Genomic DNA, 25,774 nt, shown 5'->3' on the forward strand with positions numbered 1-25,774 from the left:
TCCTTGTAGCTGGGGCAGGTGAAGCCTCCGTATTTAGAGGCAGTATGTCTTCCAACAGGATGCAGGTGGCGCTGTGGTCTAAACCATTGAGCCTAGGGCTTGCTGATCGGAAGGTCAGCGGTTCAAATCCCCATGACGGGGTGAGCTCCAGTTGCTTGGTCCCAGCTCCTGCCAACCTAGCAGCTTGAAAGCACATCAAAGTGCTAGTAGATAAATAGGTACCACTCCGGTGGGAAGGTAAACAGCGTTTCCGTGTGCTGCTCTGGTTTCGCCAGAAGCGGCTTAGTCATGCTGGCCACATGACCCAGAAAAACTGTCTGCGGACAAACATCAGTTCCCTTGGCCAGTAAAGTGAGATGAGCGCTGCAACCCCAGAGTCATTCGCGACTGGACTTAACTGTCAACGGTCCTTTACTTTTACCTTTACCTTTATATCTTCCAGCAGCATCTGGAGGACAAGTAAGAGCAGGTGGCCACTGGCATTCCTTACTGGTAGGCTTTCCAGAGGCATCTGGCTGGCCACTGTTAGAAACCTGCTGTTGGTGGATCTTTGGAATGATTCAGCATCGCTTGGGCAAGTCAGGTTAAGGAATCCCTCAAGCACCATCTCTTAAGGCAGCTTCCTCTCTCACTCATATCCCTAAGTGTAACTATAGAATTTGAAGGAATGGAAGCTCAGTTGTGCTTTGTATGCACAAGGTCAAAGGTTCAGTCTCTGGCATCACCAGCTGGGGCTGAGAAAAGACCCTGGAGATCTCTTGCTGGTCGGTGGATGGCTACTAATAAGGTATCTTCTCTTGATGCTTTCCCATTATCTAGCCTGATGGACCAATGGTCAGACACAGTCGAAGGTAACTTCTGTGTTCCATAAACTAACAATGATGTTGCCATACCAAGTCAGACCATTGGTCCAGAAATGATGTGAAATCATGAAGAGAAGTAGTTTATTGGTGTCATATGGTGATATATATTAAACATCATCTAGATGTGAGAGGCTTCTGTTGCAAAACCAGATCAGAACCAGCGTCCTCAAAACTGCCTGGAGTTAAGAGGGCTCCAGCCTTTCCAATATCTTGCTCAAATAGGGAAGGAAGGGGGAAGCTGTATGAAACTAGATCATACTTAGAGTAGACTCACTAAAATTGATGACCATTGAAATTAATGGGTCTACTTTTAGTATGACTCTGTGGCAATTGTCCAAGATAATAGATGGTTTAAACTTGATTTTTTTCTTTTATCAATCCAAAGTACACTTGCAATGATTAAGTTCCTCTGACCAGTGAGTTACTGCTGAATAAAGTCACATAGGATTGTATTGTAAAAAGAACTCTGAGTACGATATGAAAGGGAATTGCAAAGTCTTTATGTCCACTCCTTTTGGAGCTTAAGCACATGCTACATACAAGCATGTGCAACCAAACCTTGACTGTTCTTTTCAGGAAAAGGGACTTTCAGATTTAGAGAAATTAAATGGTGTGGAGACAGTGCTTAACACTTTATTGCATGTGGCTTCTCTGCTCTAAATACATATGTGGGCCTTCTTATGCTATCAGCTGTCAGAGCACTTTTGAGAGTAAGAGGATAATATGAAACGAACCACAAATTACAAGTATCTTGAACAATCATGAAACTTTTTATTCCAGTATTATTTTACAGTGATAAAGAGGAAACATAATAATCTGTAACTACACCTGATAGTGCAATGAGGTTGTATACTTCTTAGTCAAATTCAGGATTATTCCTGAAGAGATATTCTGCCTGTTGATTTAAAATTTACAAAAAAGGTTACAAACTTTTCATACCGTAATATAGGTTTGTTTCTGTACATACAACACTGAACAGTGGCTTATACTAACATCATTGTATTTATTGAAACCCTCCAAAATTTTGCGATGGTTCACCATTTTCCATTCCTGTGCACTGCTTCTTGACCGCTGGACTCACTAATGGTCTCACCCACTCAATCCGCCAGAGGGTGGGGACCAAAATAAATAATAATAATAATAATAATAATAATAATAATAATAATAATAATGTCAACAAACTACCCCAGAAGGAGCACGACATGTTCCTCACCAGAAGTACTACCCCTCGCCTAAAACCCATAATTAGAATGATATTGCAACACTATGCAGTCAGTTAGACTTGGCTATGTGACAGCGCTATTGGGGTCAAAGAAAACTGATTGGAGAGTGAGCCAAAAAGAAGCAACCTGGAATCAACTGTAGTGCACAGTTTGATTTTTCACAGTTGAACAAATGAAGCAATTTTCAAAATCCAAGTATTTGGGCTTCAAATAGGTTTTACTGGTGAAACAGTAGGTTGTCCCCAGTGACTGATGGAATAAAGGCAGTACAAAAATCTTTGTTGGGTTTATGGCAACAATGTAGCATGTCTAGAATTCACAAGTATGTAATAAAAAATGGGACATACATTTTTTTTTTTACTATAATTGAAAAAGACAGACAGACAAACACTAGGAAAATGCATTTCCTTACCAGAAAGTCAACAGGGTCATCTGGCCTAACCATGCAGCAGTGATTCAAGCCTTGCATAAGTGTTGGCATGACATGCTTCATTAAGTAGTTTCTCAACGGAATGGACTGAGCTTCCAGAAGCTCTTGTTCCTGCCGCTTCACTTCCTCCAAACGTTTATTCTTAAAAAAATGCAGAGACAAATATATATTTAGGTTATGCTTAGACAGAATACAAAACCCAGAACAAATTTAGGTCCAGGAATTTGACATTATAAAATGCATTCTGTTTTTGTATTATTGGTTCTTAGTTCTTAAATTCTAAATAGATCTAAATACACATTTTTGAAATTTAACACTGCACACCTAAACCATTATGCACATGCCTCAAATAAAATGTTAACACAGTAACAAATGATTGAGGTCTGCTGTGGTGTTTTCTACACAAATGCCATTCTATGTGGAAAATTCCATGTAGCATTTATACCCCATTCTTCAGCCATTCCCAGTGTGACTTACATACAATCAGTTATAACAAAAATTGAATGGTACATGAGAAGGGATTGGATACATAGATATGAGGCTGCTATTTAGACCAAACTGATTCATTTCAAAATAGACTTCTGCATTAACTTTAAATAGGAACTATCAATATAGTTATGCAATCCCAGTGCAGCTCATTCATTGTGTTGCCATTGCTGCTCTTGAGTATATTTACAGTGGTACCTCGGGTTACATATGCTTCAGGTTACATACGCTTCAGGTTACAGACTCCGCTAACCCATAAATAACACTTCAGGTTAAGAACTTTGCTTCAGGATAAGAACAGAAATTGTGCTCTGGCGGCGCAGTGGCAGCGGGAGGTCCCATCAGCTAAAGTGGTGCTTCAGGTTAAGAACAGTTTCAGGTTAAGAACGGACCTCCGGAACAAATTAAGTACTTAACCAGAGGTACCACTGTACTAGATATGCAGAAGAAAACCATCTAAAATCTTTCAGTAATCTATTACTGTATCTCTTTGCCTGTAAAGTTACATGAGAGAAGCAGTGGCAGTGCCTCATGTAAAGAATTCTCTCCCTCTCTTTTCTTCCCACCTGCAATGTGTGAATAGCCATTTGTGTGTGCCATGTTATTTTTTGGCAGGGTGTGTGTGAATCTCTCTATGTTAGAATAATCTAGTATCTGGGATTAATTTACCCATTCTTCCCAGTTTGCCAATTTCTGAGCCCTTTCCTCAGCTTCTTTTTGTTCCAAATCAGCCTTTTCTTTAGCTTCTCTTGCAAGGCGTTCTTCAGCTTGTTTTCGTTCAAATTCTTCCAGCTCTTCATCTGTCAAACCATAATTTCGAGGCTCGCCAATAGTTTTGATGATTTCTTTCGCTATAACTCTGTTCTCCAGACCTTCAAACTTTGATACATCTTTCAAGTATGGAGCGAGAAAATTAGGAAATTTATTAGTTATACCACAGACTCAAGTTTATTTAGTTAAAATCATTGTCCTACATTATTATCTTAAATATGACAAAAATTGGAGTTGTGATTATTCAAAGCTGGGCATTTTTTTGGCAAATTGAGGCTGTTTGGAACCCTGAGTAACTGCTAGCACCTTGGGATTTACAGTTCTTATCTTGAGGCGGGTACTGAAGTCCCAGGGTCACTGTGCATTCTTAAGCCATGAGAGACAACATCTTGTGGCTGAGCCTGTCATAAGGGTCCATCTCCTGATTAGTTTCTGGAAAGTTCCAAGAATCTTTCCTTGAGATTTGTTGAAGAGAAAAAAGTATTCCAACCTAAACTGAACTATTTTCTTATTGTCTTGGTGTGTGCACTAAAATTATTGACTTATCTTAAAACAAAAAACACACTCTGCATTGGGTTACAGGATCTTTGAAATGGTGCTCTTTTTACTATCTCAAATAAATATTGCTGCTATAGAATTCAGTGTGAGTTGTTAGAAAGCTGCCCTGATTATTTGTTGCAGTACTTTGGCCTCTTGGTTCACTGAAGCTACCTTTTCAGAGATTTTCCCCTCCCTTTTTCAGTGGGGGAATTTCAGGAGAGAGAGAGAGCAAGAGCTATGGTGCCTCTCGTCTCTTGGTAGTTCCTTAAAGCTGGTTTGGACTCCTGTTGCTCCAGTAATCTCAGCAGGTGGTTTAGAGAAGTTTTGGGGGACCTCCCTATCATGACAATCATGATAATAATAATAAAAATAATAGTCGCAAGACCCCAAAGAGAAAGCATGGATGATTATCATGGCAAAAAAGACTGCCTTCATATGGAGCTCACACATTCACCTCATAAGCCCATTCACCAGACAGCACAGTATATAAAACACAGTGCTCCCAAATGGGTAAACACGGCCTAAAGCTATCTCTAAGTGATTTACTTAGCCAAAAAAGTATATTCTTTGCTTCACATTTCAGGTGTTTTATGCTTGACAGACAGACACACCCTGGATTTTGTAGAGGGGCTGATTCAGTTTATTACCTCACAACACAGCTGAGGTTCCAGGCTGACTATAGAGGATGATATATCCTTCCTTACTGGTGCTTTAATTATCTCTTGTAACCTCTCACCTGTCTAGAAAAGTGGTTCAAGAAATGGGGAACCAATAATGATCTCCCACTTGTAACTACCGTAGTATTATATAAAAGTCCAATTAAACTGACTATGACACATCTAGTTCTCTGCCCTCTTCCATTGTTAAGTTTGGTCTAAAAAAAACCCTAAAGGCATATAGCATTTTCAAAAATCAACACAAATGCATGGCCAGGCTTACATTTTTTAGCATTTATGACAGCTGAATGATACTAGTCTAATACAAAAGGTTAAATCATTGTATTGGTTATTGTAAGAGGAGGGAGATTAAGAAATTAAATGCACTTTCAACTATACCAATATACTGTGGATGTATTTCTATTTCATCAAAATAGTTGAGAACAGTTTCATCTTCTGTGTTTAACTCCCTGAAAAGATTCAGGGATCTCAAGTACCGGTCCTGAGCATAATGAGTTCCAGCGACAACAGATTCAGGGAGATTCATGATTCGGTTTTTCAGGAATTCATCCGAAGCATTCAAGGAAATTACATAGTCTGTGGGGGAAAACATATATGAGAATTAATCTTCTGAGAATACCACACATTTAGCTAAGTTAGGCAGAGAACCTGCAGAAAGGGGGCTGGACTTTCAATCAGTGTACCTTCTTTTGCTGTTAAAAGTGGGATACTTTCAACCACCCTCTTATATAACCAGGGCAGATTTTGGTTTAAATACTTGGAACTGCCACCATCACATCTAGTTTGGCCTTAAGCAATGCAAACTTACCAGAAATTATTACTTTGTCATAGTGATGAATTTTGCCTTTTAGATCATCCTCTTCCTCCTCGTCTTCAACTTTAAAAAAAAAAATGCAATTAAGATGTCATCAATAGAAACTTGCACACTAAAGATTACTAAAAATGTCTAGTATCAGTCAGCAGAGATATGACTCTTCTCTTATGTTCTCTAACCATGCCCCAACACATTCTACCCTGCAGGCTCATGGGATCTTTCCACCATGCTCCTCCTCCCTCTTCTTTTCATTTGTGTACCTAACCATGATGTATGGCATTTTCACAAACCATGACATTTTCACAAGTTACAGAGATCTCTCAACCAGTTTGCTACCATGTTTAGTTATTTTAAATGAGGTCTGATCTGTTATGATTTTCCCCATACAAGCAGACACTCAACCACCCAAGACCCTCAAGGAGGCTCTGCAGATTGTCCCAACAAGGGTTTGTGTATATAGGGCACAATAGTGTCCTCAATGCATTATAATACATTTCGGGCGGGGTGGGGGATCTCTGTCAGAGGGCAAAACAGAACAAGATGAGGGAGATCCATGACTGACTCTTCTGCTGCTTTAAATTTTGGCAAAAAAAATTGTAGGATGTACCGCATTTTTCCATCTATAAGACGCCCCATGTATCTTTTTGGGGACTCAGATTTAAGAAAATGGGGGGAGATATATCTGTGTATAAGATGCCCCCCTAAGTTTTGACATTATTTTTAGGGGGGAACTAGTCTTATACACAGAAAAACATGTTAAGTTGTGAGTTGACTGTATTTGCCAAAAGTTAATGAGATGGAAAATGTACTGACAGATGTCCATCATCTCTTATTTGTTCTCACCCTTCCTGCCCCTAGGAATAATCTTTTATTTATTTTTCATAATTTATCTCAGAGCGGGAAACAGCAGCACAGTATAAGATACAGTCAAAATAATCAATCTAGGAGAGGGGGAACAGCAAAATAGTTTTAAATTGTTTACACTCCCCACCCCAGAGTTGCACTTTTTGATTATATTTTCAAATATCATGATTTCTAAATCCACTTGCAAGCTATGACACTAAACCTAGAGAACAGGGAAACAAAGGCAAACAATAAAAGATGTAACATAGTTGCAACTCTCCAGTGTTTCCAGTGTTGCCCTTGGTGCTGAATCAGTTGATCTTCTGGATTTTCCTAACCCTCGTATCTCTCATATATGAGCTGCTAGTAACTTAACAACACTAGTGGTCATCAATGGAAAATAAATATTTCAAGTTATAATCATGATCACACTTGTTTCAGCATAAATCCAGAGTTATGATAAAAACTATTTTATTGTAAATGTGGCCTCTAGCACTTGTTACATGGTGCAATGCACAGTAACAACAAGTACAGTAGAGAACTCTTACTTACGATTAAAAAGATCCTTTGCCAAGTCGTAGGTCTTTGGAAACCCATCCAAAACATATCCTTGGTTCTTACAAGGCATAGACATTAGCTTTTCTTTCATGAACCTAACCACATAGCTATCATCCAGACGACCTAGTTTTACAGGGAAACATTATTAAATTTGCATAATCTTTTATAACTGGGAAGGTGAGACATCCTGTTTTTTGCTCCCCTCTCCCTGAATTCACTAACCGGACACTGTATTGCACTGGAAATCTCATGGACTAGGTTTAACAAGATTCAGAAGGCAGACATGCATTTCACATAAGCTGCATGCAAATAACTAGACTATCTTTTCATCATAAACAAGATTCACCTGCATTTTGCTCCATGTTTTCTTTAATTGAATCTAATAACTCCTGGGCTTCTTCTATGTTCTCCCCTTCTTCTTCTGCCTCTTCCTCCTCTTCTTCCTCCTCTTCCACCACTTCAGGCTCTACTATCTCTTTGGGAGCAACAATTTTCTCCTAGGGATGTAATAGGAAAGAAAATGCCACTCAAATTCTGGACAAATTTTGCCTCAGTTACACAAAAATTACAGCAACTAAGCTGAGTCACTCTGAATGGAACCTCAAACCTGCCAAAGTTACTCTAAAGCAACTCCAGCTTCGATTTCTCTTTCCTCCTATCCCACTGATATTGGTTTTTTAGCTTATGGTTTCTATACTCCAATATGTATTTGAGTTAATGAATTAATCTAGTACTTATTGTAAACAAAAATAGGAATGGGCAAATCTGCCAATGCTAGTTTCTCTCAGTTTCTGGCCTTAACTCACTTTTTAGGTTGTTGTTTTTCTGTTAGAACAATTTAGCAAAATAAAATTCCAGTTTACTGTATTGTTGGACAACATTGTTTTCACACATACATCAAACAGGCAAATATATATACACACACACACACACACACACACACACAGCAGCTTTGTAGACAAAAGAACGAAAAAGAAAAAAAAGGAAAGAAAAACCCTTTTATCTTTGACCTTGCCATCTCATACAAACCCACGAGCTATGGAACAGCTAAAGTACATACATAGAAAAGAAAGAGAAAGAGTTACTGGGATGCTCAGAATAAAGACTCGACTTTTTTTGCATTTTTTATTTTTATTTTCACAAGGTTCTGTTTTTTCCCCCTTCTCCTTTTGAGATAAATGTTTTGGACATGGTCACACCACAAGTAAAGTCAAGAAATATTTCAATTTTTTCTTTTTGGTACTGTATTTTGTTTTCTTTTTTGAGGAACAGCGGGAGAGAGAGAAAGATTTTTATAAAACCCACCACACGTCAAAGCTCCCCCCGCCCTTTGGTCAACCGGAGATCGCATTATAAATGATTGACCTCGTCACAATATATACAAAAATATAAATTGTTAATAAAAAATACAAACAAATTATCCTTCAAAGTTACTTTTAAGAAAGCAAGCTGGGGCTTGAAGTTTTCCGTGGGGAGAAGAGGCAGGGTGGGGAGCAGTACCTTAACTTTTCCGCTCCCCCCAAGCCTCCCTCCCCCCAAAAGTGGCATAATGGGTAAAGAAGGTGGAGACCATTCCCCAATTTCTTTTTTTTTTTTTTTTTTTTATAAGAATTTATTGGCATTTTTCCAAACAACATATACCCTCACCCACACCCACAAATACAAAACAAATATGACAAATACAAACAGTGTCAAGATTCTTATAGTATCTTTCTAAAAAGAAAAATTTCTTTTTCCATATCTTGACCATTGACTTCCCCTGCCTTTTCACCTTCGATTTTATATCCTTAATCTATTTTATAACCATTTCTTCTGAAAAAAAAAAAAAAAATTAGTTCAATTATATATTTACATCAAATTATCTTTTCAACACCTTACTAGTAAATACATCACCATAATAATACCTCATCCTAGTTCTTCTTAATTCAATCTTATCAATTTCTTAACTTAATCTAAGTCTTAATCTTGCTCCTCGCATCAAATCTAATTCTTCTATCCTTAAGATTACTGCTAATAACATAAAAACTTGAAAAATCTCCTTTCATATACAAACAAAAATATAACAGAGTATTGTTGACAGTATTCACCCTCCACTTTCGATTTGCCGTGTTAGACTACTTTAAATTTTGTTTAAGACTTCACCCCACACCCCCTCTGTCCATTATTCTTCTCCTGGTGGCATCGGCACTGAACATCCGTGTAACTTCTCTCTCCCAACGTCCACAGATCCAGGCACAGTCCATGTCTCTTCTTGCCACGAGTTCAGAGGTGTCCATCTCATCATCTCCCTGCTTCTTCGGTTCTTTGTAACGTTCCTTTTCTTCTTGTAAATACCTTAATTCTCTGTCCCTGGCCCCCGAGCTCACACCCCGGGGACTGGATATAACAAATCTTAACGTCGCCTTGGGGCTGCCACCCCCAAAAAGCGAATTTCTTCTCCGAAGTTGCTCACTCAGTTCTCTCCATCTTTCCATCCACTCTCTCAGCTCATTAGCAAGACATTCTTCATAAGTGTCAAAAGTTTTAAAAGCCTCCTCTGTGGGCAATTGGTTCCCTTTCAGATCCCCACACAAGACTTTGACTTTTCTATAAACAAGTTCCACCTTCAAGGCAATGAGTCTCTGTTCATCTGTTAGTCCAGAGTTCAATACCAGTTCAAGGACAAAACCCAGCATACTGGCAGAGGAGGAGGAAGTGGGTGTTGTATTTCTGCTCTCCTCTTTGTTCAACACCATTTTTCTGTGCTGAAGCGCAAACACCGCAACTTTAAATGGAGATATTTTCCTCTAATTAACTGCCCGAAAAAAGAGTTTGCCAGTCTCATGTGTCAATTTTAGCTACATTGAAACCAGTTCTGTAGCAGTAAACCCTCATTTGGTTACATTCTTCGGCTCGAAGGGAGGGAGGCAGGCTACCTTTCCCCTTCCCCCCGGATCGTTCCAAAAACGCGATTTTTAATCCAAATCTTTACTCACGACCACCGGGTTTTTAGCTCCATTCTTCGCAGGTAGAACTTGGACGCTCACCGCGGGCTTTGTCGCCGCATTTGCATCCCGGTTGGGGCATGTCCCCTGAAGCCCGGCTCCGGTTGTCCCTTCACCCCCACTCCCCCTTTACAGGGGGGGCAGGGGAAGGGTTCGGAGCCTCCGCGGGCACAGCCGGGGAGCCCAGGGTGCGGGACGCTCTTCCCGCACCCCAAACGGAGCCGCGCGCTGCGGTAGCGCGGCTCCTGACCCCCGGGATGGACAAGGCGCCTCGAGACCGAGGCAGCCTTCGACCACCCGGCGATGGCGTCGCCGCCGGAAGTCCCCCACTTTCATTTCACTTAAGAATTAGGAGAAGGGCTGCTCCCCTCCCCCGCTCTACTTGATGACAAGTGACCACAGCAAAAAGGGGGGGTTTTATGATACTGAATGAATTAATTTATTTTTACAGTCACAGACCAACTTACTAAATCAATAATACAAAAGTAATACATTGAAATTTGCACAACAAAAACCACACACGTATATATACATATACAGCAGCATTTAAAATATATAGATTAGAATTGGGGCATTAAAATATGGCCTAAAAATTGCCATTTAGGGTCCTATTCATAGCGATAACACCGCTTGTTCTCTGAGCTTTATGGCTGCTACACAGTATTTAGATACTGTTTAATTGTTTTTATGTTGTATTTTTAAATACCACTTAGAGATTTTTAAATATTAAGCAGTTTAGAAATGCTTTTAAATAATAAGTAAATAAAGGCTTTCCACATCATTGTAATACATTGTGACAAGATCTTCATACACATTTTCACTGGAGCATCAGCTTTCCAGTCAGTGATGAATATTGAATAGCCATATGGAATTACCCTTTAAGTAGATCTGCAATCTGGACAAGTCTTTGTTATGACACTTACCATGTACAGTATTAAAAAATAATGCACTAGCACAACAAATACTGGTAATTTCTTTAATTTGATATTCCTTGTTCTTTTCATTGAATTGACATCTTTGTTGGTTGTTCTTAGCAAAAAAAAAAAAAAATTTAAATCCCCTTTGCGTTTTCGTTTTTTGTTCCACTTTAATCTTACTTCATCTTTCTTATTCACATGCAGTCTGCTGCTGCAGCGGCTTGGGAGGGCCATCCCGGTAGACCCATGTCTTGTGGAGGACCTATTATCTCAGGCTTGACTCTGTCAAGCACCAGCCCTCCATCAGGAGGCTGAGGAGGGAGCTGCACCCAGTGTCTAAGCCAAAGCCTAGTTACATCTGTAATCAGTAAAGTTGTAGCCAATTTTTAAACTAGGCTTTCGCTCCTTGGGGTGGGGTCACTACGAGTGGGTCCACAACGTCCCAAACTTACTTTCTTTGGTTTGCCCTAGGGGGCAAAGCAGAAAGGAGGAGTTTCCCAGTCCAATAACAGCACCATCATCCTTATACTCAAAAGCAAGTCTCACTAAATTCAACTACTCTCAGGTAAGTGTGCAAAGGGTTACAGCCTAAGTTGGAAACTGATGACAGAATCAAGTCGAAATGAAGCCTGTTTCAGCACAATTAAGTTAACTTTTGGTGGACCATGTCCATAAATGTCTATAAGCTATCTGAAATTGGATCAATGTATTATCTTAAATCTATTATCCTTGTATCGATAAGGCTAAGAGCAGCACTATAATGAAGTTCATTATTTGACAATAGGTCTGTAAATATTCTAATATTTTACTGAAATAGTGCAGCAGAATACCAATGAGTCGTTTACTGGAGGAAGAGATTATATTAAGCATCAGAAAAAGAAAGATAACATGCACAGTCTGGAGCTATGTAATGAACCGTAAACAACTTATTTTTAACTGTATCCAATGTCTCTTGCCCACATTTTCCTAACAACTTTTCAGTTTATTTCCAAGATAATGAAACAGTGACCTGCTTACCAAATTTTCTATGGCTTTAGCAATTACATCCTTTATTTTAATATGGTGCACCTTGTAATGTTTACACAGTTCTTCTGCAATGGAGGTTTTTCCTACCCCAGGAGGGCCAAGAATACAAATCTTGACGGGCTGAAAGAGAAGGCATGGAAATGTGTTTATTAAAATAGCTAGTCTTTCCATCCCGTGGCCAGAAGTAAAATGAATGGCAAAGGATACAACTCTGTACTCAAATATGGCCAGTTGGTGAAATGGAATATATAGTGCCACCACAACAAATATGCCAGTGGAATCGTTGATGGAAAACAATGCTGGTGGTGTTGTTCCACAAGCGGAGATATGGCGGTAGAATGGTTAAAGCACAGGGAAAGGGGACACTAAGTTGTACCTTATCCTCCATGACTACAACCACCCTCCCTTCCATCAACAGCACTACATTAGCCTCAGACCTGGCACAAAGTATCTCTCGCTCTCGCTCTCTTCCCCCACCCACCCTCCATTTTAATGAATGGAAATAGCCACTCTGCTCAGTAAGCCCTACAGATTCCAATGAAACTTACTCCCTGCTAGTAACATCTTACAATCTATAAATAAATAGTAAAGGTAAAGGAACGCTGGATGGTAAAGTCCAGTAGAATGTGACTAAGGGTGTGGCGCTCATCTCTGCTTTCAGGTCATGACGATTGCCAGAGCGTACAGAAACATCGTTTAACTTCCCGCCACAGTGGTACCTATTTATCCACTCAAGCTGATATGCTTTCAAACTGCTAGGTTGGCAGGAACTGGGACAAAGCAACAGGAGCTCAACCCGCCGCACAGATTCGAGCTGCCAACCTAACAACTGGCAAGCCTAAGAGGCTTGATGGCTTGGAGGCTTAGACCACAGTGCCACCCACATCCCTCCAAAAAAATAAATACTAAGGTTTCCTGGGAAAGTTCACGTTTCCTCTTGTAAAAGCATATATTGCACCACCTATGGATTATAAAATAACATAAAACATTATTTATTTACCAGTAAGCCTCGACTTTGCTTGTATTCCTTCACTACTTGATCAATATGCTCCACTATTCCTGCTTGAGCAACCCACTTAATGTTGAAATTCTCCTTCAAATATACAGCTTCCATTCGCAAGTTCACAAGTAATTCATCCAATTGTTCTTGCTAAAGAAAGTGCAATAATTTATTATAATGATGCACTCTTATTAACAGTATTTTTGAATGACTTTTCAACACAGCATTGATGAAAACAATATAAAGTGTAACACCACAAATGTAAAACTAATTAAAAATAGTAAAATATGCATTAAGAGAAATGGAAAATCTTAAGTTTTGAACTGCTTGGCAGAATACTTATTTACGAGTATTTTCTAAATAAGAGTATTTCTACATCACCAACTCATAAGAACAATATCATGGCAGTGCACATAAAATCATTAAAACACCACAAATATGTTTTAAGCTGTTTCCGAAACACAATCAGGGAAAAAGCTAGATGAGCTTCTCAAGCATGAGCATATCTCCATGCCCACATCCGAGAAGGCCCTGTCCTTGGTAGATGATAATCCAATCTCACAAGAGAATAAAACCTAGAATATGTGGGAAGGTGCTGCTTGAAATAATCAGGGCCCAGATTCTATAAGACTTTACAACGTAAAAAAAATACCTTTAATTGGACCAAAAAATAAGCTCATAAAGTATGAAAGCCATTCGACTCCCACTTTCTCTCCAGTAAGTCCACTTCTCTCTTTCATTCTCCCTGTTGATTAAAAAGCTTGACTACTGACCTGATTTTAAACATATAATTTGGCACTGCATACATCTTTTTAAAACTGCAACGAGCAGTTGCTGTGACTCCCAATCCTGACCCAGTCCTGTAAACCCCTCCCCGTAAAAAGAAAAGCAGTACAAGGCAGTCACCACTAAAGTCATGTCAGGGTTCTTTAATCCATTAGCATTAAATAGTGTTGTTATCTTCTCTGGCAGAAAATATTAGAAGAATAAACAAATACCGTTAAATCTTTGTTTAGGAAAGCATTTTCTCTTGGAACCTTCTGTGTTTTTCCTGGACCAACATTTCTGCTGATGCACTGTTACAAGAAAAATACTGGGTAAGTTTTAAACGCAGCAGTAATAAATATCACACATACAGGAAGAAGAATAAAAATAGATTATTAATTGTTTTAAGCCATAAGGCCATAACAATAAGAACCAATTATCGAGTAGTTTGGTGCCAACAAAAAAAGCACAGTACACTAAAAATTAATATTTGTTCAGAACTATCCCTGCAACACCGCATCATATTCCTTTGTACAAAATTGCTGCAAATTTTGGAAGCTGTCATAGTGGACTGAGCCACCTGCTTTGCAGTTAACATATTTTTCCTATTCAGCAATGCTGCGGCCCTGAGGGGGCAAGAGGATCCACTGGAGCTCCTTTTCTGTAGGTGGAGAAAGAGGCCCACATTAAGCAGAAATTTAACTCTGAATGCATCTTATGGGAGGCTGCAGAAAGGTTTGCAGGTGGTTCTTCTCTAACATCAGGGCTCCAAGGTCATCAATGGGAGGTAAAACTGTTTTTTTTAACAACAACAACAATAAAATCAACAAACCATAGAAAGAGGAAAAATGCAGACACTCCTTTCACTCTGCTCCATGAAAATGCCAAAGCACAGGAAAACACTGTTCACCCAACTTCAGTTTTCCTTTCCCCTCCCTTTCAGATTGCTCTCAATTGTCAACTTTATATTACAAAGGACAAAACGAAACATTTTTTAGAATAATCTCCAACAGCCCTTCTCTGACACTTTTGTATAAGGGGTATTCACTGCCCACAAATACTGACCTGCAAATAATGATTTTTCATATAAAACTGCTTTTAAGGATTATTTCAATATAGCTTGGGAAGCTTGGTGCTCATCGCAGGCCATTAGTTAATCGAGTAATTCATTGGTCTCTAAGGTACTACCGGAAGGAATTTTTTAATTTTTAATTTTGTTTTCATAATGAAGGTGTTACACATATTCTAGTGATCAATGTTTATCCCCAGGACTACAGGGCTCAGCTGAATTTTGTTATGCATCCACAACAATTAGCCTTAACATGGCTGGACGCCATCCACCACTCAATCCTATGCATACAGACTGATCAAGGACTAGGACTGTATTTGCTAAATATGTCACAGCCTTAGGTTAAGGGGACAATCAGATATTGTAGATGTGAGTACTGTTCTTCCTTCAATATATATTATATGCCACATACTGTTAAGCAAGTTGTTTCTGGAAGGTTGGTCATAAGGGCATGTGGCTTTCAGTCTGAAAAAGGTTTCCTGCCTCTGATTGAGGAATGCAGTCCTCAAGATCTCTTGCAGAGGTTCAAAGTCTTTTAGAAAGTATAAGAAAGAGACACATGATGACAGTCAAAAGTCTTAAACTGCTTTACCTTCACTATTTCACTAAATGTTTGTATTGATTCGTCCACTGCAATAAGGTAATGAGTTCTTGGCCTATGATCTGCTATATTCTGTAACACTCTGCAGGGGAGGAAACAAAAGATACAGTTATGAGTCACTCGATCTTTAACATTAATATAGAATAAATATACAGAATACAAGTACTATAATTCTTCAAACTCAGGGAGACAAGTTTATATGATGCCCCCTTCCTTCTGCAGCTACCTAAAAATCTGCTTCAGAGGGTTAGCATGGGAGGGGGCTACAGGAGAAAAAAGTTGGCAAATGTTGCCTTTCCCTTAAATTTCTGGAAGCCTTCGGCGCCATTCTGTGAATGGAATGACTCAAGCAATTTGCAGAAGGGCATTTTGGATCCAACCCAGTCAGTCTATAAACTAGCTGGCATTAAATGAAGATGTCCCTCACATTTCACGGCCGAGACATACCCATGCAGCTGGAATATCAGGATGGCTCAACCCTTTCAAATGGAAGGTTTGCTGAGGATCTGGTTGGACTCTGCTGCAAGGGACTTGGAGGGAGCACAAATGTAAAAAGGTATTTCCCCAAGCCCTCCTCAAAATGTAAGGCAGGAGACTTAAAATACAAAATTATGTGGAAGGAACAAAAATCAGTGGATGTAGTTGTAGTCAGATAGCAGCTGGAGGCGGGGAATTGTTTTGTTTTTGTTATTATGTATTTCGTGTTTCTATCTTGTATTTTTATGCTGTGAACCACCCCGAGATCTTCAGATGGAGGGTGGTATATAAATTTAATAAACAACAATACTGTAATGGCTTCTATCTCATTTTTAAGAAATTTCTCTTGCTCCATAGTGACTAACTGCAACTATTATATGCATATGGAAGAGCCACAGTTCAATGGTATACATGCTTTTTTCAGGCAAAAGGCCCCCAATTCAAGACCTATTATCTCCAGGTAGGGCTGGGAAAAACTCCTGCATGAAACCCTGGAAAGTCATTGCCAGTCAGTGTTGACAATATTGAATAGAGAGGCCAAGGGACTGACTAGGTATATGGAAGCTTCCATGAACTTACTATTAAAAACATAAAATGAGAAAGGTACTAATACAGTTTGCCTCTTGCTAAGTACAATGAAGCCTTAGTTTATTTTACAATTAGGCATGATTCCTTTTTAGGATGTCTCAAAAAAACAAAATCAATTTTTAAAAGTCATCCTTCCTGAAAACCTGAACAGACAGGCATACCTTTGAGTAACACTGATTCTCATTAAGGAAGAAGATGGAAGCTGAGATTCCTGCTTTGCAGGGGGTTGGACCAGATGACCCTTGGGTCCCTTCCAACTCTACGATACTATGATTTTAACCCTGAAGTGAGGCATGGCTAAGAAGTATACGTACGCTGCTAAGTCAACAATGTGAATGGTTGGAATAGCATTTCGTCCATCTCCAAAAATTGGTATTGCCGGAGTCTCACCAAGCCAAGATAACTGAAAAAACAATTGCAGAGTATCCCAAGTTGGTAACTTTAGTATATGTGAATGAGGAATCACTCACTCCAGTTGCTACCTCATCAGCTAGAGGAGTCAAATTAACAACATGTTTTATAGGATCTGAGTTCTACAGCTTTGCAAGTACAAAGCACATGCTCCAGTGACCTGTCACCATTGATGCATCTTCACCAACACAACAGACCACACATTTCACTGCATTTTTAGGATGCAGAACAAATATATGCTAATTAACACTGAACAAATTATTTTGCAAATCTCCTTAAGCCCAGTCTGGGGGAGCCCTGAAGGACCCCTTCCTCAATTGCTAAGCCCTGGTGGCAAGCAGCAGTAGTCCAATTATTTGAGTCTAACTGCCATTATAATTCCCCCAGTGCCTCTGGTGTAGTGTTACTTAAGGGCACTATAGAAAATTACAATGGCAGCTAGACTCAGGTGCCCAGTAGTGCTTGAAGCCAGAATATTTTAAGGGGGGGGGATGTAATGGCTCCTGCTGGGGCCCTAGCCTTGCTTAGGGCTACTCATTGCTCCTTCATTAAATTGTAATTAAGCATTCCTATGCTGTTTAGTGGTTTTTCCACACCTGCCATATTTTATATTTTAAAGGAGGCAGATTTAGGCCATGCCACACTTGGTCACAGAAAGTCAACTGGTGAGACATGGGTACAAGTTCTGCCTCTACCATGGAGTTATTGTGTGGCACAGGGCAAGTCTCCCAAGTGCTCCTTTGCAGTCCTCCATTCATAAACTAGGAATAGCAGCACACCCTCAATATTTCAAAGAAGAAAATAGGACACTCTTAGGGCACTCTTAACACCCAAATCTCTGAGAATGGCAATTCCAATAACTTAAATTAAAGACCTTCTTAAAAGTCGTTCCTCAAAAGTCCCCTTGAAAGACAAAATAGGGACTATTCCTGTATAAGAAGAATTGGAACATATGTAATAGTGGTGGTCTACATCAGATTTGCTGACAGAGGAACACAGTAAGAATTGCAAATTAAAAATGCTCAATAAGAATAGCATAGATTCCATATAGCAACTCACTTAAATTTCCCAGCTCGAACACAGTGCTTGCCACAACATTCTCCTCTCCCTCTTATCTCTTTCGATATTTCCATGTCTACCTTTATTTGTAGAATTGTAGCAGATCCTTTACATCCCGGTCATCATCTGCTTGATTTACTTCCATCTGGACGTCGCTACAGGACTTCATATACAAAATCGGCCAGGCACAAGAATAGTTTTTTCCCTTGTGCCATTAAATTGTTAAATTCATAGTTGTATAGCTTAAGGGGAGGTAAAATATGGGTGGGGTTTCTTCTTTGTATTGTGAGAGGAACAGTGTCTGTATGTTTACATTGCAATGTAGCCGAAACAAATTCCAAGTATGTTGGAAAATGTACTTGGCCAATAATAAATTATTCCTATTCCTATTCCTATTCCTAATTTTCTTCCTAGGCTGGCTGTGCCTTCTTTAATGACTGATAAGTAAGCTGGAAAACAACCTTAATGCACCCAGTAGCACCATCAGGAAAAGCTGGTATCTACAGCTCAACCATTTCAGTTCTTATGCTGTTCCTCCATCTGTTACACAGAGGGGAGAACACTGTGGCCTTATACACACCATACATTTAAAGCACATTCCCTGACACCAGCATCCTGGGAATTGTGGTTTGTTATGAGTTCTGGGTACTGTAGCTCTGTGAGGGGTAAACAACAGTTCCTAGTTCCTTTTTTTTCTTCCAGATGCAATATGGTCAACACTGGTGTCCAGGCAACTGGAAATCTGCACCCTGCTGGTTATATTTTAAGGAATTCTAATATCAGTGCATGGTTTTCTGAACCAGAAGTAAATCCTCTGCTAAACTTGTAAAGACCTAATGCTATTTCATTTTACTACATAAGAACAATTTTGCTGGATCAAATCAAACATCCATCTAGTCTAGCATCTAATTCCAATAAAGGACGTCTTTCTGCATTGCATGCTCAAGATTTAAGAATGTATTAAATCCACTTGCTGACAAGTCCTGCACTATTAACTCTCATCCAAATTACCTTGAAATATATCTACCTTAAAGAAGTAGTGTAAAAGTTTTTCTTCAGCTCCATACTGAACACCAGAAGCGACAACATATGTATTAAATTTGCTTTTTGCCTGTTGGTAAGAGTAAAGGTTATTGTTTTTAAAAAATGAAAAACATTTTACACACCTAAGTTAAGGCAAGTTATTTCCTTTCTAATTTATTTAAACCATTTATACCCAGCCCTTCCACAACAAGTTCAAGATGACAAATAGCATAAGAAAAGGCAAAGGAGTAAACTCTACACAAATCTGGAATAGAGTCACTAAGGCGATTGGAAGGCATCTTGTACGCCTCCTTCCAGCAACTCCTGCAACCAAGCTGGTGTCAAAATACTGCTCTGCTTTCCTTTGGTCCACATCAGTGAGCCTGAGAGGGGGGACCTTGACGTCTAGGCAGCCCAGGACGTCCATACACACTGCCAAGGCTTGTGCCCCAGGAAGGTCACTTCAGTGCTAACGCAGCAGTTTCACTTCATCCCTGGGGCACACTCCATTGCCTCTAAAGACAGACAGATGCCAACAAACCTAGGCGACAACTGCTCAGCCACCATGCAATAGTCCACTGTTAACACCGCAGGTCATAGGAGGTGCCAAGGATTAGGTGTTTTGCTCCCTTTCCTTATGCAGAGATGGAGATAATTCGGGCTGTGGTATTCAGAAACTGGCTGGTGCCCCCCTCCAAGTCTCAGAATCCATCATAAAATTTATATAAGTTTGTAGTGTAGATACACTCTCCATCTTTCTTTCTAAAAACCACATATAATTTATTTTCTGTTAACACTTACGATTTTGCCAAGTTTGGTAATAGTTTTTTCAGCATTAGTGTGTTCTATAAAATTAGGATGGGGTTTTCTTCGACGATAGTCTTCTTCAGTGAAAGGTATTTCTGGATCTTCCTGGGTGGAGAGGAGTAGACAGCAGAAATAAAAAGATTTCTAAAACTCTATCCTTTGGTGTCATTCAATTTTTATTTTGACAAAGCAAAACGATTTTTTTAAAGTAAATAATTGCATTCCTAATATTAGTTAATTGAACAGTCATTGTATGGAATAGTAAGAATTAATCCCTGCTTCTTGTGCTAGAAACTATTAAAAAATGGAAATGCAGTTCAAATGGAACTGTGCCAGGCAAGTTTGAGAAATGAGCCTGCACCATATATTCTGTCACTAAAATTTATGGAAGGCAAATACAGGGTACAGTAATTCAAGTGCAGGTTTACCTGCTGAGGTCAATAAATGTCAGAGGTTTCTTTACTTTTTCTACCACTCACCGGATCAAGAGGTTTGCTTCTTGCCCAGGTCATTATTGTTGAAAGCAGAATGAACACTTTCTGCTTCTCAAACTTTGATGATTCCGCTTGTATTGCTGTGTAATTACATTATAGTGTATATGTTACTGAATGTTTTTCCCCCCAAAATCCTCTACTTACATTTTATGACAATGTTCTGCAGGCAAAATGTTTTCTTTCCCCAAATTAGGGTAAATGCTGTACAAAGACTTGCACACACATATCAAGACTTCTCACTTTCACCCCTGACAGCAATCCATTGTTATGCATCCAAAGATATTTCAGAAGCTACCTGATGTTGGGAAAATGGCTTCACGGATGGTACAAGGCTGCCTGTGGGTGGAGGAGGCTCAGAATGGGAGCTTTTACACACAATTTCGATCCAGCTAGATGGTTCAGCATGTGGATCACTATCTAAATGAGTAACCTGTTTTGTAAACCACTTTGAGGTTTTTTACAATCAAGCGTATATAATTTTTATGAAAAAAACAAAACCAAATAAATAAAAACCAGATGTGCAAATGGAAGCTGGGTACAGGATTCCTCCTATGATTCAGCTAATAAGGTTATACACATGTGGCCCTGTAACAAGTTCAGTGACAGCACAGATCAGTCTGAGATTAGTCCACACACAGCCATTTCCCATTCAATGGGAATTGCCCATGTTTCCCAGGGCTCTACACCTTGGTTGCTGGGATATACACAGTCAATCCCAGGCAGAGTCTTTTGGATTAGGCCACAGAGATGGGCATAAACTGCATCAGAAGTAGGCAAATCATCTAATTTCAAATTCAGATATTGTGCACCTGTTCAACTTCACCACACCATTTAAACCAGCAGTCATTTGGGTGAACATTCACCCAACGTGCATGATTAAATTTGTATGTGTGAGCTAAGCCAAACTATGCTTTTCTAACAAGAGGATAAGAAACTGAGATTTCCCCAATACCACCTGGTAAGTCCAAGGCTGAGGGATTTGAACTCAGGTAGTGCCAATTTGAAGTCTCAGTCTGCTGAATCACACTAGATCTACTGCTTTACTTCCCAAAACTGATGAATGTGCCATACCCATTTCAGATAAAGAACAAATTGTACTAACCAGTAGCTGCCCAGGTTGCTTCCTCAATCTGTTTTACATCTTCAGTGATGTTATAAATAATAATGTCACACTCTAACAGGCGAGCTAGCAGCTCTTCTCGAGAAGATGTCTAAAAACAAACAAAAGCTATAAGGAGGAATTATTTCCCTCTATTTAGTAATAACTTTTATCAATCAATCCTTCATTTTTAAAGAAGAAAATCCTCTATTTTTTATCCTCTAGCAATTTTAAAAGAGTAGAAGTTGGGGTTGGGTTGATGAGGATTTTTGTTTATTTGATTTATAAAAATGGTAAAGGTAAATGACCCCTGACCTGGACTGTTAAGTCCAGTCAAAGGCAACTATGGGGTACAGCGCTCAACTTGCTTCAGGCCAAGGGAGCTGGCGTTTGTCCACAGACTAAATTGCTTCTGGCACAATGGAACATCATGATGGAAACCAGAGCACACGGAAACGCCGTTTACCTTCCCGCTGCAGCGATACCTATTTATCTACTTGTATTGGCATGCCTTTGAACTGCTAGGTTGGTTTATACCTTTCACTCTAGGAGGATCCTGAAGGGACCTTACAGTATAATTAGATAGGGCCTACTTTTACTCCCTCCAGCATATATATTCCATCAAAAATTCAATTTCTTATTAGATCATTGCGGCTTTTATTCCCATTGCCATTTCATCCCATCTAACTTCCCTGACTGCTAGCACTTGGATATTGCACTGACTGGGTAAACTTAAGCAGTGAATAAAGAGGGACAGAGATAAACAGGGTGAAGCAATGGATATAGCTGAAGGTGGCTGAGGGCTCTTACTTTACAGTGTGAGAGATTGTGATTCACTCTAGTGTTCTGACTGCTGGCTTAACCATGTTCGAAATTCTCAAAAGGTAGACTCAGGCTGTTCTCACATGGCAAATGTCAAAGCCAGGCTCTCAGTCATGATGACTACCTTAAGTCTCATTGCTTAGCACTGACAAACTTTAGCTAGACTTTAGCTTTTTTGTTTTACATAATTATAGTTATCAAATGTTTACATGGCTATACAATATACTACCTGCTTTTGATTTATTGATTTCTTTTCCTATCGTTTAATAAAGGTGACAACTTAAAAAAATAAAAAATAAAGGTGACCACCTATATCCCCAAGTATTTTAGTAAATTAAAGAAGTGTAATACTCACTCCATATGCTTCCACAGCAAAATCTGGTTTTGTACTAGTCTCCTGTGAAAGAGTTCCCACTACTTGGTATATTCCTTCCTTTGGTTTCAGAGGTGAAACTTCAACAGCTGATCTACCTTCATCTTCCTCTTCCTCTTCCTCTGCTACTTCTTCCAGAGAGGCTCCAACAGTACAGCTCGCTAGATACTTGAAGTATACAAGAAATGACCAGTGTGAGAGAATTCCATTCATAGTGATATGGTAATCAGTTTTCTGTTTCATAATTGTGCTCATTTGGACATAACAACATACCATGGTGTGCTGCTATGACAACATGCTGCCGTGAGCTATGGGCTTGTCCACTCCCCTTTCACGTGTAAGAAGAAAGAGCTTGAATCCTTATTGCTGTGTCCAAATACAGTGCAAATCAAAGTTTAGCTTGTTAAATGATGAACAGAGCTTCAGTTTCCTTACCATGCATATGAAGCAGGGGGAAATGGGAGCAAACAAACCCAAAGCTCATTGTGACACATTCTGGAAACAATAAACCTTTGTTTATACCTCTGTCCAACCTTCCTCATAAGATGGCTGTGAGGGCAGAATTAGGGAAGGGAGAAGAATTATGAAAGTTGCCAGAAGCTCTGTAGAAGAATGAAGGCTGGGATAGAAATGTAATAAATGTATATATTTTAAATAACCTTTAAAGTCACTCTGAGGATAGATATTTTATTTTGAAACTCCAACATCCACAGCTGGACAATACTTTCATTAACAGGACTAAAAGGTAAAGGTAAAGGACCCCTGGGCGGTTAAGTCCAGTCAAAGGCGACTAAGGGTTTGCGCTTTCAGGCTGAGGGAACCGGTGTTTGTCCACAGACAGCTTTCCAGGTCATGTGGCCAGCATGACTAAACTGCTTCTGGTGCAACAAAACACTGTGATGGAAACCAGAGTGCACAGAAACGCCATTTACCTTTCTGCCACAGTGGTACCTATTTATCTACTTGCACTGGTGTGCTTTCAAACTGCTAGGTAGGCAGAAGCTGGGACAGAGCAACAGGAGCTCACCCCGTTGTGCAGATTCGAACCGCCAACCTTCTGATCAGCAAGCTCAAGAGGCTCAGTGGTTTAGACCACAGCGCCACCTTCATCTGCAAAACAGCACACACGGTTTCATGTTCTCCAGCTGTGGGCTTTGGGATCTGCCCATCCCCTTTCTTTTATGAACCAACATGTTTCATGTCTGTTGCGTTTTATTACACCACTTTTATTACACCAAAAGTCCACTTTTTCTTACCTCCCCAAAACCAGTTGGAAAACACACACGGGTTCTTTTTGTTTGTGTGGAGGGGAGGAAGAATTAAAAGATAATAAGTAGTTTCTTCACACATTAGATCAGCCCTTCCCAACCTTTCCCACCCCCCAGTGTAGTTGGAGTACAATCCCCAATGCCTCTGAACAAATACCAGCTGCTGGAAACCACAGGTGGAGAGAGCACTCCTGCTTGCATCTGGTTGGAGTGTCAACTTGGCCCCACAACCGTGGGTGCATGCAGCGTGCAAGCACTGAAATGTGTGGGTGCCTGGGCCCCGGGAATTTTGTGGATGCTCGAGTACCCAGGGGCCAGGGCCCCAGGGAGTTGGCGCCTATGTTGGCCACTGAGAGAACAGGATGTTTGACCAGGTGGGCCACTGGCAGGGCCGTCCCCAATACATTTTGACAACTGAGGCAAACCACAAAAGGGTGCCCTTCCAGGGAAGAAGGGGGTGAGTGAAGATATATGAGGGAAGGGGGTGAGGAATAAAGAGCTACATCAGGAACTGCTGAGAACCTGCTACTCTTGTGGGTCTTGCACGCCCGAAGCGGTTGCCTCAGCTTGCCTCCTGGGCGAGGCGGACCTGGCTACCGGGCTTATCCCCTCCCCATCTTCCCTCCTGTGCGTCAACCCACTGACGATCCGCGACTATCCGCCTCCGGCCCTCACCCTCCCCATGTTGCTGCCGCCGTAGGTGTCCAAGTGGTTCAGGAATATCCTCTGGCTCCGAATAATCTCCTCCGCCTCCGCCACCGCCTCCTCTTCCTCCGACATGGCTGCGGTTTGGAGGGAAGCGCAGGGGTTGCTAGGCAACCCGGGCGCGCGGGCCGGGACAATGAAGGAGGAGGAAGAGGCGGGGCCTCGGGGAGAAAACAGAACGCAGAACAGGAGAGGGGGAAGCTCGTGGCGGGGCGGGAGAAAACTGGGCGTGGCTTCCTCCTCGAGGAGAGGGGGCGTGGCCAATGGAATAATGTGAAAACAAAGACGCGAATAAAGCGGGCTAGCGCTTGAACGCCCAGATTGCGCGTTGACTTTTTTTCTCCCCACTCCGTCGGTGCAAGCCGCTGCTTTAGTTTTTAGATAGTCAGCAAAATCTTAGTTTAGTGCAGAAATCTAAAAACCCCTCCGTCCATTGTTTTATTTTATTCTGTATTTTAAAAAGCAAACTCACTATGCAGACCACTTTTCTTCTTTTATTTCAAGTGTATAACTGCTAAAATAAACATGGCTGCCTTATTCAAGGAAGTACAGATAAAATGGACATAGCACATTTTCTTCATGTATTTTCCTCGTTTTCTTAACTTCCATGCTATAAATCCAGATTGTAAGTGCACATCAGAGCCGTCTTAAGGGGATCTGCCGCCCTGGCGCGGCTATCCCTCCGGCGCCCCCACCATGCCGCCTCTCCGCCGCCTCCCTCCCGCGCTTGCCGCCCCTTGGGAGGGGGGTGGGCGAGCGGGGGATGAGGGGCGTGGCGCTGGAGCGGCGCGGGGCTCTGCGCGCCCTTCCAGCGCTTCCGGGACGGGAGGCGAGGGCGGCCGGCTCGCGCTCCCGCGCGCATCCGGATGGCGCGGCGCAGCCGGGCGGCGCAGCTGGGCAGCTTGTGCCCCATCGGGTGGGCGGCCGGCTGCGCGCGGGAGCGCGAGCCGGCCGCCCTCGCCTCCCGTCCCGGAAGCGCTGGAAGGGCGCGCAGAGCTGTGCTCCTGTGCTCTGCTGGGCAGCCAGAGGGCGTGGCGTGGCCGGCCAGCTCCCTTGCCGGGAGTCAGAGGGCGCTGCCGGC

The 25,774-nt window shown here is 40.9% G+C and overlaps 1 protein-coding gene across 3 annotated transcripts; it reads right to left on the bottom strand.

Moving 5' to 3' along the window:
* Positions 1–1,614: 1,614 nt before the first annotated feature.
* AK7 (adenylate kinase 7) lies at positions 1,615–24,803 on the bottom strand. 3 transcript variants are annotated; one of them, XM_033140247.1, is made up of 19 exons: positions 24,664–24,803; positions 23,243–23,269; positions 22,703–22,888; positions 21,529–21,637; positions 20,412–20,506; positions 19,927–20,037; positions 19,130–19,213; positions 16,947–17,035; positions 15,559–15,649; positions 14,131–14,208; positions 13,133–13,282; positions 12,124–12,252; positions 7,552–7,702; positions 7,200–7,328; positions 5,799–5,867; positions 5,369–5,566; positions 3,672–3,892; positions 2,499–2,657; positions 1,615–1,758 (listed from the first exon to the last, which is right to left on the bottom strand). In XM_033140247.1, the coding sequence occupies exons 1-19, from the start codon at positions 24,766–24,768 to the stop codon at positions 1,720–1,722; spliced, it is 2,220 nt and encodes a 739-aa protein (XP_032996138.1). In that variant the 5' UTR covers positions 24,769–24,803; the 3' UTR covers positions 1,615–1,719. The 3 variants fall into 3 exon arrangements, with proteins under 3 accessions (XP_032996138.1, XP_032996148.1, XP_032996157.1); XM_033140257.1 differs by lacking the exon at positions 23,243–23,269 and having other exon boundaries at positions 24,664–24,802; XM_033140266.1 differs by lacking the exons at positions 23,243–23,269; positions 24,664–24,803 and adding an exon at positions 22,994–23,220.
* Between the last annotated feature and the right edge of the window lie 971 nt (positions 24,804–25,774).

Source organism: Lacerta agilis, chromosome 1, assembly GCF_009819535.1.
Source record: "Lacerta agilis isolate rLacAgi1 chromosome 1, rLacAgi1.pri, whole genome shotgun sequence".
Classification (NCBI taxonomy): domain Eukaryota; kingdom Metazoa; phylum Chordata; class Lepidosauria; order Squamata; family Lacertidae; genus Lacerta; species Lacerta agilis.

Excerpts from the sequence above, each read along its gene's own strand:
- AK7 (XM_033140247.1), bottom strand. The coding sequence starts at position 24,768 with ATGTCGGAGGAAGAGGAGGCGGTGGCGGAGGCGGAGGAGATTATTCGG. Across the intron at positions 23,270-24,663 it reads GCGGCAGCAACATGGGGAGG|CCATCTTATGAGGAAGGTTG; the intron begins GTGAGGGCCGGA and ends CTGCCCTCACAG. Across the intron at positions 22,889-23,242 it reads ATGAGGAAGGTTGGACAGAG|TATCTAGCGAGCTGTACTGT; the intron begins GTATAAACAAAG and ends GTATACTTCAAG.